Source organism: Carassius auratus, chromosome 10 (assembly GCF_003368295.1).
Source record: "Carassius auratus strain Wakin chromosome 10, ASM336829v1, whole genome shotgun sequence".
NCBI lineage: Eukaryota > Metazoa > Chordata > Actinopteri > Cypriniformes > Cyprinidae > Carassius > Carassius auratus.
Genome location: NC_039252.1, coordinates 5,443,856 through 5,458,320, shown reverse-complemented (window position 1 = coordinate 5,458,320; position 14,465 = coordinate 5,443,856). Strand labels below are relative to the sequence as shown.

Genomic DNA, 14,465 nt, shown 5'->3' with positions numbered 1-14,465 from the left:
TATATATATATAGTTTGACAAGATTACTTTAGGTTTAGACTAAGAAATTACTGTTATAAACAATAATATCTTCAATAAACAATAAAATGATTTTTTTTTTATCAGTATATATTAGGGTTGTACACTTCCTGCTTTAGGACCCCAAACAGAATTTAAAAAGTGTAATTCTACAATATGAGCACAAGGTGGCAGCAGCGTCGAGCTCGCGCTCCAGTGAGACGGAGTGACGTCAGCATTCTCATCTCGCTGCACTTGACCCTACTCTCTACCACACATTCGAATATGTTTGTTGCAGACACACGTTTAGTAGGCTACTATTATTACTTAACATAATGATGGCTTCTTGCAGATTTTTTTTTTTTTTCATTCTTGCAGAACTAGGATTATCTGGCCCTTTAAGTGGTGTTTCCATTCATAAAACTTGCATATATTCATCAAAATCCATCCAACTATAAAGATGAAATACACACTTTGCTTTGTGTGTGTGTGTGTGTGTGTGTGTGTGTGTGTGTGTGTGTGTGTAGTTGTGAATGCACTGCGACAGAGCATGCGTGCTGTCTTTGAGTTGTGAGTGCGTCAGCCTAAAGTGACTTCACCAAGACAAGATGGTGGCTGTGGAGGGGGCCGCAGCGAAGCCATGATGCAATCTCTCAATATGTGTGTGTGTGTGTGTGTGTGTGTGTGTGTGTGTGATGTCCCCCGCACAGCTGTGTCAGTCAGAGAAAGGTCCACCAGGCACTGCTAGCAAAGCGGGCACACTGACAGAGACACAGGGACATCAGGCACTTGATGCCCACTCAGCACACAAAGACACGGCCAAGCTGCCCGTCACACGCCACTGTGCTCAAAATATTGGAGAAATGCAGATTCAAATCTTTTATTGAAGGCCACTGTGGTCGGCGAACTCAAACGACGAGTCACACAATAGCACACATTCACAATCTACTCTGAAAAGAACAGCACCTTATCTAAGCTGAAAAATTGAATATTATGTAATATAATAAGAGCAAATCTGTATGTTTTTGTAAACATTAATCATATTTCTTATTAGATTTCACGTATGACTGAAACTGGTGCTAGAATGTATGATTTATTTTGGTAACTGAGAAAAAAGTTGATCACCCTTACTTAGGAATGTTACATTTCATATTTTTAATGTTTTTATTATTATTATTATTAATGTTCATACAAACACATTTTTTATTAAAAAGCATCAAAACTACAATATGAAATGTTCTATAATATATTAAGAGCAAATTTGTTTGGTGAACATATTTTATTAAAAATATTAAATTGATCATTATTAAAAACATTTATTTAGGAAACTAAAAATAATGTAGAGCTGAAATAAGTTTTATAAATTAGTTTACATTTAAAATATATATTATTTTATATTTTATTCAATATATATATATATATATATATATATATATATATATATATATATATATATATATATATATATATATACGCATGCGTGTGCACACACACACACACACACACACACACACTGCAAGCAACTGGAATATTTTGAAACATTTAAAACAAAAAATACATTGTTCAAGGTGAACCTGTCATTCTACTGCAGTATTATAGTATGTGGCTTTCTATTTGTTTTTTCAATCACGTGAAAATGCTTTTTGTGTGCCTGTCGGCTATTTGTGGGTGAAGTGTTTTTCAACACAACAGTGTTCTGGGGTTGGTATTACTGCTCTGAACAAGCCTGGGAAAAAGCTCTAACATGCACTTTAAACAAAAGCAAGTCATTTTTTCCCAGCTTATTTTGGTTACATTTGGAGTCATTATGTATGTCGTATGCACTAATTCCACACTTTCTCTTTCTTTGGAAGCTGATTTATTTAAGGACGGATCTGCTGGTGACAGCGCAGGAACAGCCTGTCATGTCCTGAACGGCTAAGTACATGTAAAGTGACTGGATTACATGTCTTGGTGCTTTAACACTTTGTCATCTAAATCTAGAGCTCATGCCGCATCCACCACACACACACACACACCACTGAACTCATTTTACTGTCAGTCCTGTACAACCTGCAAAATTACCAGCTGTGCTTCTAAAGACGATATAACAAAAGCCAAGATAAGTACACATGCAATCCGTTTGCTTAATCATGGCATATATAAATATATATATATATGTGTGTGTGTGTGTGTGTGTGTGTGTGTGTGTATGTAGTTTCAGCATGCACATATCAGTGTGATAGTCCAAATTCATAGTGATAATGGTATTTTCGGAAGACAGTTGGAAGTGTCCCCTCATGTGACTCTCTGTGGCCCCAGGGCCCCCCTTGCCCCTCAGACTTCACATTACCACATGAATGGCCGGCTGCAAAGGGCCAGTTCAGCCTCGGACGCCAACAGAAGGCAGGAGATTAGCAATTCAATCTGCTCCTGGTCGGGACAGACCTGTCTCCAGTGTGACTGAGACCGAGTGGGTGGGGACCCCCACATCACCCCAGAGCACACGACAGCACTGAGCCATGCCTGAGCAGACCGCTGAGACATCATGGGTACATTTAAATCCCATTACTAATAATAATTATAATCAGTAATACAATAGCTGGACTTGGAGCCTGCCATTAAGGAGACTTCTGAGCAGAATTTAAACAGTAAAACATTCATGAAAAACAAAAAAACATTTGTACTTGATGTTCAAATTTATGTAGCTAAGTGTGGTTCAATTATGAACTTAGATTTTTTTTATTGGGTGTGTGTGTGTGTGTGTGTGTGTGTGTTTCATTAAAATAGAAAAGAATAGAATAGAATAGACGCACCCAATATGTTTCGTAATTTATCTGCAATTTAATATAAATTACAAAAATATTTTTGATTATTCTTAACAGATAACCTTTCCATCAAAACATTTGTAAGTTCTTCGTCATGTATAATGGAGCAAATACCCAAAGGTTGTTTCTGAGTCAACACACAGAACAGAAACGCCCTCTACAGCAAATGGGCTCCTGAGAGGAAGAAGTCATTTCCGGTGAAGAGAGTCGAATATTTCCGGGTTGTACAGCAACATGGCGGCGCCCTTAGGTCTGCACCTGGAGTTTGGGTTTGTATTTATCGCTTTGTTTATGACTCATCGCCTTTGCCTTGTGTTCCATTTGTTACATTAATATACGTAATGAATGAAAAGTCTTCAGACCAACTCAACTGAAGCTTTACCTAAGGGACTGTGCTGATAAAGACGGTTTAACGGCAGTGGCGACAAGAAAAGGTGGTTTAAATGAGAAAGTAAACTAATAAAAATGAAATTCATGTTACGTATTTTCTTGAAGCAGCGCGCGTTCACGGTGTCGTCAGAGCTGTCAATCACGTAGGCGTCGCTTGCACTTGAAATGGACTAAAATAATAAACTGCTTCACTCACCTAAACTGAACAAATTAATATTCGATGTTGACGTAAACTCGGTTGGAGAAGCTTTAGCCTTAAAAGAAATGAGGTTTCCGGATGTTTCTAAAAAGGAACAATGGTTACATCAATCAGAAGATATTTCAATGCTACACTGAAATGTCAGCTAGAGATTTTACCTCGTGGCAGAAAAAGGATCGACACACACTTAGTTTTTTTTTTTTTTTAACAGTGCTTAAATTATACTGCATATCAGATAAATACAGCTCTTATTTTAATAATCAAATCATTGTTTTTCCATTAGTGGTGGATTATTGCTGCTAACTGAACGTTTTGACATATCAGTTTATGAGGAAATGTATATTACTAAGTTTTATGGGGTTTTTACTCCCTTTTTTATAGAATATAGTAGAGAGTGGAAAGACAGAAAATGATGTGGAAAGAGAGATTTTATTCCTTTTTTTTTTGTTTGTTTGCATTTCAACATTAACAGAACATTATAGACTTACAGACTGAGACGTGTTTATTAATAATGCATACTATAACCGAAAAACAAAACAAGAAATAATAACAAAAATAATGCATACATAAACTTTGTAGGGGTTTAAACAAAGAAATACTGATTAAACAAACCAAATAATTTCCTGGCCTTATAGCCTCTCATAGTTTTTACAACCTCAGAAAAAAATGAAGAATGGAATTTGGATTAGTTTGCCAGCTGGATTCGAATCATATAAGCATCACAACTCAGTATGTCAGATCATGTGCACTAACAGCTTCATTACAGCACAACCTCTAGACAATTTTCTGAATTTCAGAGGAGAAATATTAGGCTGTGAGATATACATACCCTGAATACTGCCCAAACGGTACAGATTATCCAACAATAAACATTTCAAACAGTAGTATGCGATTCTCACACAAAGTCATTTCATTGTACAGTTCAGCGAATGCTGTTCAGTTATAATCTTGTAAATGATCATAGCTTTTTTTTTTTTTTTTTATCAAATTCTGTGTTAAAATGTTAAGACATGCAGCTGCATAATCCCAAAATGAGTCAAAAAGTTGTGTTAAGCGCATTGTATTGTGAGTGAAATACAGTATCCAACATAGTTCCCTCTGTTGTATGTGTAGTATATACCACACATGTACTTTGCCATCAGGGTATACCATTCAAACAGAAAAGTTGCGTACTGTGCAAAGTACATGTACAGATGCTGGTCATATAATTAGAATATCATCAAAAAGTTGATTACACTAATTCCATTCAAAAAGTTAAATTGTATATTATATTCATTCATTACACACAGTCTGATATATTTCAAATTTTTATTTCTTTTAATTTTGATGATTATAACTAGGGGGGCGCCGATCACGATCGGCCAATCGTTATGCGCATCTCGTCAGTAAAGCCGGTTCTCTAATCAGCAGTAAATTCAATCAGGTGTGTGATTTCACATAAACCGGCTTTACTGACGAGATGCGCATTAACGATCGTGATCGGCACATCCCGAACTATAACTGACAACTAAGGAAAATCCCAAATTCAGTATCTCAGAAAATTTGAATATTGTGAAAAGGTTCAATATTTAAGACACCTGGTGCCACACTCTAATCAGCTAATTAACTCAAAACACCTACAAAGCCTTTAAATGGTCTCTCAGTCTAGTTCTGTAGGCTACACAATCATGGGGAAGACTGCTGACTTGACAGTTGTCCAAAAGATGACCAGTGACACCTTGCACAAGGAGGGCAAGACACAAAAGGTCATTGCAAAAGAGGCTGGCTGTTCACAGAGCTCTGTGTCCAAGCACATTAATAGAGAGGCGAAGGGAAGGAAAAGATGTGGTAGAAAAAAGTTTAAAGCAATAGGGATAACCGCACCCTGGAGAGGATTGTGAAACAAAACCCATTCAAAAATGTGGGGGAGACTCACAAAGAGTGGACTGCAGCTGGAGTTAGTGCTTCAAGAACCACTACACACAGACGTATCTAACACATGGGTTTCAGCTTCGCATTCTTTGTGTCAAGCCACTCTTGAACAACAGACAGCGTCTGTAAGGTCGCCTGACCTTAACTGGGGGTATAGAAAATCTATGGGGTATTGTGAAGAGGAATATGCGATATGCCAGACCCAAGAATGCAGAAGATCTGAAAGCCACTATCAGAGCGACCTGGTCTCTCATAACACCTGAGCAGTGCCACAGACTGATCGACTCCATGCCACGCCGCATTGCTGCAGTAATTCAGGCAAAAGGAGCCCCAACTAAGTAATGATATTACTTAATACGATATTCTAATTATATGACCAGCACCTGTATTGTATAATACATAATTAATAAGTGTAGTATTGCAGTATGCTATTTAGAAACTTAGGCATAAAGCGACAGAGAACGTAGATGGCATCAGGGTGGCAGAAAGAGCGTCTCAAAACAAATCTTGGCCAGAATCACTGGGTGCAGAGAAATTTTGCTTTTGGCTTTTGGTCAAAGTCCTCACTGCTTTCAAGTCGCAACAGAGTCCTGTGTGACTGTCTATGGACAGAGGTGGTGTTTGTGAGTGGCCTTTCTGAGGCTGGCACACAGGCTGGCTTCTCTCTGTAGCGCTAGAGGACGGGCATCTGGCCAGGCCGGGCGATCTGGAGGACAACTGGGCATTCTCCAGGAGATGTGAGCTCTCTTTATTGGGCCTGCACCTGCTACATGAGTCCTACTCTGACTTCATGTCCCTATCTGTTGTTTTTTTTTCACTGACATGCACCTTCTCCGGTTCTTACACCGATCTCTGTCACTTACGGAGTTGCATTTATTAAATGCTGCTTGAATGCTTGAATGTATACTGTGTTATTCTTTCTTGCTTAAAATTATCAAATCAATTTTGTTTTAAATCTCTTTGTCACAAATGACAAAATATTAAGGACAAGAAACTGAGTTTTGCCATAGACTATAGATGTCAAGTCATTTAAAGCTGCATGGAGCATACTGCTAAATGATTTTAGAAACAGAAGAACATTCACCGAACATTTTTGTTGTTGAAGGTCTACCTGTAAGAGGCAATAACAGCATTATGCACACTGTGTTTTTGCCTGTTTTAGAGGAGGGGCTGAACTTCTCTTTGATGGGGTCAAGAATCATCATGTGACACTCCCTGGCCAATCAGATCCCTGTGAGTATTTAAAAATGTGAATCGTAACAAACCCCTAACTCCACGTTTGCTGTCTGCTTATCTTGTTCTGGATACACCGCTCGTTCCATGTTGTCAAATCATGTCACATCTTGTCATTACATCCTGTTTTCAGTTCTTTTAGAATAATTTGGTCTGTTTTGCGTTCATGTTTCATTCGAACCGCACCAGCGTTCCTTTGGAAGTGGACCAAGACCCATGTTTTTTGTTTGGTTTGCACCAGTGTTCAGATAGCAGCGCTAAACCTTACTCAAATGAACTGCATTTACAGAGTTTGTTTTAATCGCACCAAACATGACAAGTGTGAACACACCCTAGGTGACATAGCTCTGATCATTTGACTTGTTAAGGACAGGAAAGTAACCACCAAGCAATGCTCTAGTCCACCCAGAACACCTCAGCAACCACAGCAAACTATCATTAAACTGTAGTGTTGTGCCAGCTGTTTAGCGCCTTTTCTATACCAAGCCAGTGCTTTACTATTCCCTGCACTGATGACTTAATTAGCTGCAAATATCCTCTGCCTTTCTCTCCCAATACCAGAGATTCGGAAGTAAGATTCACTTATTGGCCTTATGCCCTGCTGGAATTAAAGGATGTCTTTTTTTCTCCGCTACTCCTATAGAAGAGAGTCACACAAATCATAGCAAATTATGTGGCTCTTTCTCCACATCTATCTTTCTTCTGCCTTCCCTCTGTCTGATGCCCTTTTCCCATTCGCCTCCTTTCCTCCCCTGACCTCTGAGCCCTGGTTCACACGCTTCCCTGGACACCTTTTCTTCTAGCCAGTCCTGCTTTCATCCTGATGCCGGGCCAATGGCGAACCAGTGACGGCTTGCCATCACAAATCGAGTTTTCCCCCCTCCACACACCCCTCCCTCTCTCAACAACAATGGAGCTGAGCCCCTTCTCCATACATCCCACCTCCCCCTCAACCACCAACATCTGTGAGCCTCCCTGCACTCGGCCATTCTTCCCCTAACTGCTCCATTATTGGGCCCCTTTCACTTGTAAATGCAGCCAGTGATACTGTTGATGGATCTTTTATGCCTAGTGCTGGGGTCACAGGAAAGGTATGGAGAATGGAGGGCCAGTAAAGGAGGGAGTGACAATTGTTACAAAGCACTAAATCCTTTTTGTGTGCAGTCATTTTTTGGGATGCCTGACAGTACGAATGCCTCACTCCAACAAACACCGTGCGCTCCTACAGCTTCCTGGTGGGACATTTGGGTGAAAGTGGTGGGATGTTTGGTTGTGGGGGAGCAGTTGTATTGCCCCCTGTATTTAAGCACAGAGTGGGTTACATGTTCTCTGCCATCACTGGATTGGAAGGCAAGTCATTTGAGAGTCATTAGTGCAAAAGATGGATTAGGTAAGCGAGACCTTATATCCCGTGTACATGGTCAGAAGTGCCTGCCTGGAAGAACTGTAGATGACATTTTTGATCAGTAGATAATGGTGATATGTTGAGAGCAGGGAGGAGATTCACAAATTCCAGCTGACTAATTGCTGTATCAACAGTTATGAGACATTATAATTTTTCTTAAAGCTTACAAATGTGGGTTAGTTTCTACACATATTTAGTTATTAAGTTAAAGAAACTTTTTCCCCCTTCCTTAAAGGGATAGTTAACCCAAAAATGAAAATTCAGTCATTAATTACTCACCCTCATGTTGTTACAAACCTGTATCTTCAGAATACAAGTTAAGATACTTTTTATGAAATCCAAGAGCTTTCTGACTCTGAATAGACAGCAATGCAACTACCATGTTTAAGGCTCAGAAAAGTACAAGGACATCATTAAAATAGTCCATGTGACATCAGTGGATCAACAGTAATATTATTAAGCTACATCATGAATCTCTCATGAATGCGCATTGAAGACTGACACAGAAGAGAAAACATTGTTAAAGTCATTATTTTGGTTTTCTGTGCACACAAAAAACTAATATCCTCAGAGCTTCTTCAAATTAGGATTGAATCACTGATGTCACATGGACTGTTTTAAAAATGTCACTATCACCTTTCTGGCCAGTTCAGTTGCATTGCTGTTTATGCTGTGTCAGATAGCTCTCGGATTTCACAAATAAGATAGCAAAAATATCTTAATTTGTGTTCCAAAGATGAATAAGAACTAAGGTGTGTGGAACTGTGTAAGTTAGGAACATTATATAAGAATGTGTAGTCTATGTTGAACGTTTACAACGTTTTTTAAAATAGTTATTCTTAGTTCTTATTTAACCTTTACTTAGCCAATTTAATATAATTGAATTATGTCCAGTTTAGTTCTTTGCAGTCCTGTGTCTTTTGTCTAGCACCTTGATCCTGGAGAAACGCTGTCTCGTTTCACTGTATACTCTGACTATCTGACTCTAAACAAAGGTCTTATGGGTTTGGAACGACATGAGGGTAATTAAAGACAGAATTTTCATTTTTTTTTGGTTAAAAGCGTAAAAACTATAAAATAGAGCTGTAAACGTTGTGATTTTTGTGTTTAGTTGGAGAATCTGTTTGGGACAGACGTTCAGAAACTATTAGCATTTGTTGAGATTTTTGTGGTTGCCTAGTAGTAGTTCTCTTTATTTATAGCCAGTCACTTTATCTGCCCGTTCATTGGCCTTAGTCTTTCACTCGGGTCTGAGGTGTATTGAACAGAAATATAACTTTTGACCAAGTGTGTTAGTATTTTTGCATCCCTGTTCCAGCTCTGAGGTTGGGAATATTTTGAGATGCTTGTACTTTGGTGGCCTTTCCAAACAAGAGAAAGGTCAAGCTCTGTGGCACCAGAGTATCCACGACAACATGTCCACAAAAGTGAACGGCGGGAGGGAATGTGGCCACTGAGACCTCGCAGGGGCCTGGGGGATGACCTTGGAGCACTTTTGAATCCCATAGTCCATACGCATGTTTGTGGGCATGATTTAAGTATTTCACGGATGACTGGCTATGATTGCTAAGGCCGACACTGATGCTCAACACTAATCCCGCCTAAATTTTCTGTCCACTGGTCGACGGTGATTGATGAGTAGTGTTGAGCCCCCCTGCTGCCGGACACACATACACACGATCGTCACAGAAATGCCAACCCTCATATGCCAAGCAAGATGAATGACTTCATTGCCTCCCACCCACAGATAGTGGTGATAATGATGATCGTCATGCAAAGAGAAAGGAAACGGAGAGAGTTAGCCAGCCACTATGCTACACAGACGCCGCCACCCTCCCACGCATTCCTTATCCCAGCATGCACCTGTCCGCAGTGACGCATACTCCCCCCCTCCCATTCGTGTGTTTCCTCGTTCTCCTCCTACCTCACCATGACCTATCCAGTTCTTTTCATCTTCCATTCTATCTCGAATGAGGGCAAAAGAGACGTGGGGCATCTTGTTGACCCATCACTCTTCGCCCCTGACTCAAATAAAACACCATTTGTACAAGAAAACGAAGCAGAAGACTCTCTCGCTTCGCTTTTTTATGAACTTCCCCCAATCAAAGAACTGATGTGGCTGAAAGTGATCACGTCTGTTTTTTGCCCCTGCTTTTGGAGCTAGTCAATATCCATTGCGGTAGCATAGCACTGATGCAAGCATCACTCTTCTTTATAGGTTCAGGATTGTGGGCTAGCCGAGCTGCAAGGTACAACGATCGTTACACAACTGAAGAGGCTGACAGCGATCCAATTAACCTGAAACAGCCTCTGATGCTCGACCCCTGGCTCTCGCTGAGAGGCACGCCACACTCTTACAAGCGCACACACTTGCACGTATTGGTGCTGACTTCTCTGAAAGCTTCAGTTCTGGTGGAAACTTGCCCATTCGAGAGTATTGTATAGACCCGCACTCCTGCACCCACTTACTAATTTCTCCTGGTCTAATTACACATGCTTGCATAGCCAGTTAGCTGTAGCACAACTTTGGAAGCAACTACATCTACTAGTCATCATTTTTCGTCAAACTCATCAAGGGTTTCCCAGCCTCCCTTCACGGGTTCTCTGGTTCTAGACGCCATCGCCCATCTGAGACGTAAATGTCCATCCCTGCGGCTCGAATTGAGATTGAGGTGCCAGTAAAATCTACCACCACATGAAGAGTGCGAGAGGACGGTGTTCAGTGTTAAATGTTGCCAAACGCCTCAGTTAATGGAACTCCTTTAAAAAAAAAAACTTCCCTTAAGGGATTTACAGCCGAGATATATGCTGACACGCATAAGAACGCCTACACATTGCCAGCTATCCTGTAATGCCCCTTCAGATATGTCCTAGGATTATATAAAATGAAATTGCATTAGACGTCTTGTGGTAATATTTTCATCCTATTTATTCCAACAATTCACGTAAATTCTAAATGTTGTTGTGGATGTTTATTCACACATGGATTAAACATATGCACAGGATTATATAATGCAGAACTGGGATCAGCAGCAGTATGGATTTTTATTTTTTATTTCTTGTGCAGGTGAGTCCATGCATGTGTTCGGATAGGGTAGACAGAGCAGTAGCTATTTTTGATGTTTTCCAAAGCACCGTCTCTGATGTCACATTTCCAATAAGTGTAATGGGCTTTCTTACAGAAGATGTTCAAGAATACAAAATACGCTAAGTGTGCGATTTGCGTGCTCAGCCTTAACAATGTCAACCACAGCAAACTCGCAAACAATAAATTCAGACTCCACCCCAGATCAACTGAAAACATCTCCATCTCTTCCCTTTTCTTTTTTCTCCCCCCCTTCCTCACTCTTTCTCCGTCTTTGTCTCCACCACCCCTCTAAGCAGAAAACTGGTACGTTCCAGAAATGGACGCTGATGATACAATGTAAATGTTGGACATACCGTTTTGTCCTCCATGTTGGATGACTAGACTTCATTGCTTACACACATGTGCAGAAATACAACAGTTATCCAATTCAATTAGTGCAATAACAGCCAGTAGCTTTGATTGGATAATATTTGACTTTTTATCATAGGTTTACAATGATCGTCTGCCTAAGCACATTTTGTTTTCATTGGGGTGGGGGGGGGGGTTGCTAGACATCCTAGATTTCATTTGAATTCACATAGGACTGCTGGGTTTATGTCCATCAATCACCCCCCCCCCCCCACCTCCATAGATATTTGGCTTTTCGACGCTATCCTTATAACCTGCCTATTCCAGTCACGTTTATCTGGTCGGTGCTTTTGGGCTGATATGGCTTCAGTCGATGGCGTTTACGAATCTGAATTTAAACACCATCACTGCTATGTTTTCAATGACATGCTCAAAAATGATAGTGGGTGAGTCTATTCTTGATATACCTCCTTCAAACCTCCCCCCACCTTGCATTCGAAGCTCTGTCGCGTCACATCGACCATGGGGCTGGCTCACTAAACTCTGACCTGTGACCCTTGACCTCTGTGGTACTCTTACAGGGGACATGAAACAGCTGCTTGCTTGGATCCGAGGGAACATGCTAAAGGAGCGCCCAGAGCTCTTTATGCAGGGCGACACTGTGTAAGTACACAAACGCAGATGCACAGAAAATACGTTACCGATGCAGGATGATGCTCAGGCAAACATACACACACGCGGTAGACACACACTCGTAATAAATGCAGTGCTTCGCATTAGATGCAGAATTGCTGTGAGGTCAAGGAGGCAGAATCACACCACGCTCTCTGGTGCGACATGTAGATATTTGGCCATTGATGAAATAATTATTGCATTAGTAAAGGTAAAGGAAATGTTTATTTAAATGTGTGTGGTGTGCTCAGAATTAGTATGGTTAGTATAGTTCTACAGTCTTGCTTTCTCAGCTCATACTAAACTGTGGTTAGTTTTTTTATTTATTTTTATCATTCTGATACAATCACTTTATCCCCAAAAATATACTTTGGCGTTCTCCAACAGGTTTTTTTTTTTTTTGAGAGAGAGATTTGTCATAAATGACCTTTATTCTTGCACTGACGTAGCTGTAGCATGGACTGGTTACTGAAAAAAAGGAAATCATCTGTGGATAACTGCAGTAAGCCTCTGGTACACAGTGTAGCCTTTAATGGCGGATGAAGCATCCCGTCGACTGTTTAGCCGTGAGGAGCCACCCTTTCACCTACAATAGCACCTTAAAATCTAATCTAAAATACAAAACATTTTAATAAAAAATGTATTTAGATGATTAACAATTTTTTTTTTTTTTTGAGTATCTGATTAGGCAGGTATTAATGGACACTTAAAGCAAAATCCAAAGTGATATTTTACTGTTATATTGTATATAAAGCTGTATTGTGTTAGTGTATTGATCGCTGTAATTATAAATTGTGTGTTAATCTTCATTAGATGATGTTCTTCTATGCACAGCCTTTATTGTGCTTCATCTTGCATGTGTATGTTAGTACGAGAGAAGCTCATTCATTTAATAAACTGCAGATGCAAGGGTCTTAGAAAACCGCAGTCCTGGCGATTTTCATTGTGTATAAACAGGCTGCATTATATTATCAGAGAGCTGCTTTACTGTCATGTTTTCAGTGTAGCTCACATCACTTACATGAGCTCTTCTTTTTTACACACAGTAGACCTGGGATTCTCGTATTGATCAACGACGCAGACTGGGAACTGATGGTAAGAGTGTGTGTGTGTGTGTGTGTGTGTACGGTTCCTCAATCACTCCTTAGGTCCAGTGTCAGCTTCTCTTCATTCATCTAATGTACATAAAGGTTGTGCTGGGTTGCTCTTTCAGGAAAACATGTATTGGCATCAGGATGTAATTTAAAGAAACACAATCAATGGAAAAAAAAGTCAATGTCTCAACTGTCAATGACGACCAAAACCTACAAATCATGTGTTGATTTAAAGCAGAGATCCTTTCTAGTATTTTCCATGTTTTATATTACATGTACATATTTTTTGGTATCTTCAGTGTAGATCATTTTCTTTTATAATGTATGCATCCCTTACAGGGTGAACTGGAGTACCAGCTTCAGGACCAGGATAATGTTGTCTTTATCTCCACACTTCATGGAGGCTAACAGACTTTAAATCAACACCACGCCCATACAGGAGCCCCTCCACCCTTCAATAGGTCAGAAATCAGTTGATCCATCAACAACGGCATCGGTGACCGATTTCAATCCCAGCCACGGGCTTCTCGACCAATCCTGTGAAAAGACTTATTTTGATTTTATTTCTATTGATTTTAAGTCTAATAAAGTGTAACATCATTGGGAATCTGGCTGTGGAGGGGCGTTCACTGTGCCCTGTACCTTACAGGAGCGTGGCAGGGTTAGGATGGGGAGCAAGGGCTCATTAGGAAGGTCACTCTGTCTAGCCAGTGTCCAGATGGATTCTCCTGAGACGTGGTGGACCGGTTGCCCCATGTCAAATGGCTCAGTTATCATTTTCATTCATTTTCTTTTCGAAGCCTTTAGAGTCATCTATTGTATGTTAACTATGCAAATCCGTATTTTTTTATTTTTTACCTGAAATTATTTTTTTTAAATGGTCACAGTATTGTTTTATTTGTGATTTTATATGTAGTGCAAAAATGCAAATCCAAATTCATGTTGTTAGTACTTAAATAAAGATATCTACAATATGTATTCATGTTTTATATTTGTCATAATATCAACCTAAGATTAAGTATTTATTTGAGGACAGGTTTTTTTTTTCTATTTCCTTCTCATAGATTGCAAATAGCTATACCCCAAAATAGTCCTAAATGTACCTCTAAATATTATTTTGTAATTTTGAGACGAGACATTTAGCGTCATCATATCATGCTGAGAAAAAAAGGCAGTTCTCTAGAAAGATTATGTATTATTTTTATGTTGTAGATTGATTTGCGTATACTTCCTTGTAGGGTTCACCTATAGCATCTTCATTAGAATAAACTATAGGATGATGGCGGGAGGTCGAGCACAAATCTCTCCTGGCTGAAGACTC

The 14,465-nt window shown here is 39.8% G+C and overlaps 1 protein-coding gene across 2 annotated transcripts; it reads left to right on the top strand.

The window, feature by feature from the left end:
• The first annotated feature begins 2,924 nt into the window (after positions 1-2,924).
• On the top strand, positions 2,925-14,120 carry LOC113109653 (ubiquitin-related modifier 1). Of its 2 annotated transcripts, none has more exons than XM_026273353.1 (5): positions 2,925-3,073; positions 6,467-6,537; positions 11,960-12,041; positions 13,100-13,145; positions 13,484-14,120. In XM_026273353.1, the coding sequence occupies exons 1-5, from the start codon at positions 3,039-3,041 to the stop codon at positions 13,550-13,552; spliced, it is 303 nt and encodes a 100-aa protein (XP_026129138.1). In that variant the 5' UTR covers positions 2,925-3,038; the 3' UTR covers positions 13,553-14,120. The 2 variants fall into 2 exon arrangements, with proteins under 2 accessions (XP_026129138.1, XP_026129137.1); XM_026273352.1 differs by having other exon boundaries at positions 2,934-3,073; positions 13,097-13,145.
• The last annotated feature ends 345 nt before the right edge of the window (positions 14,121-14,465 follow it).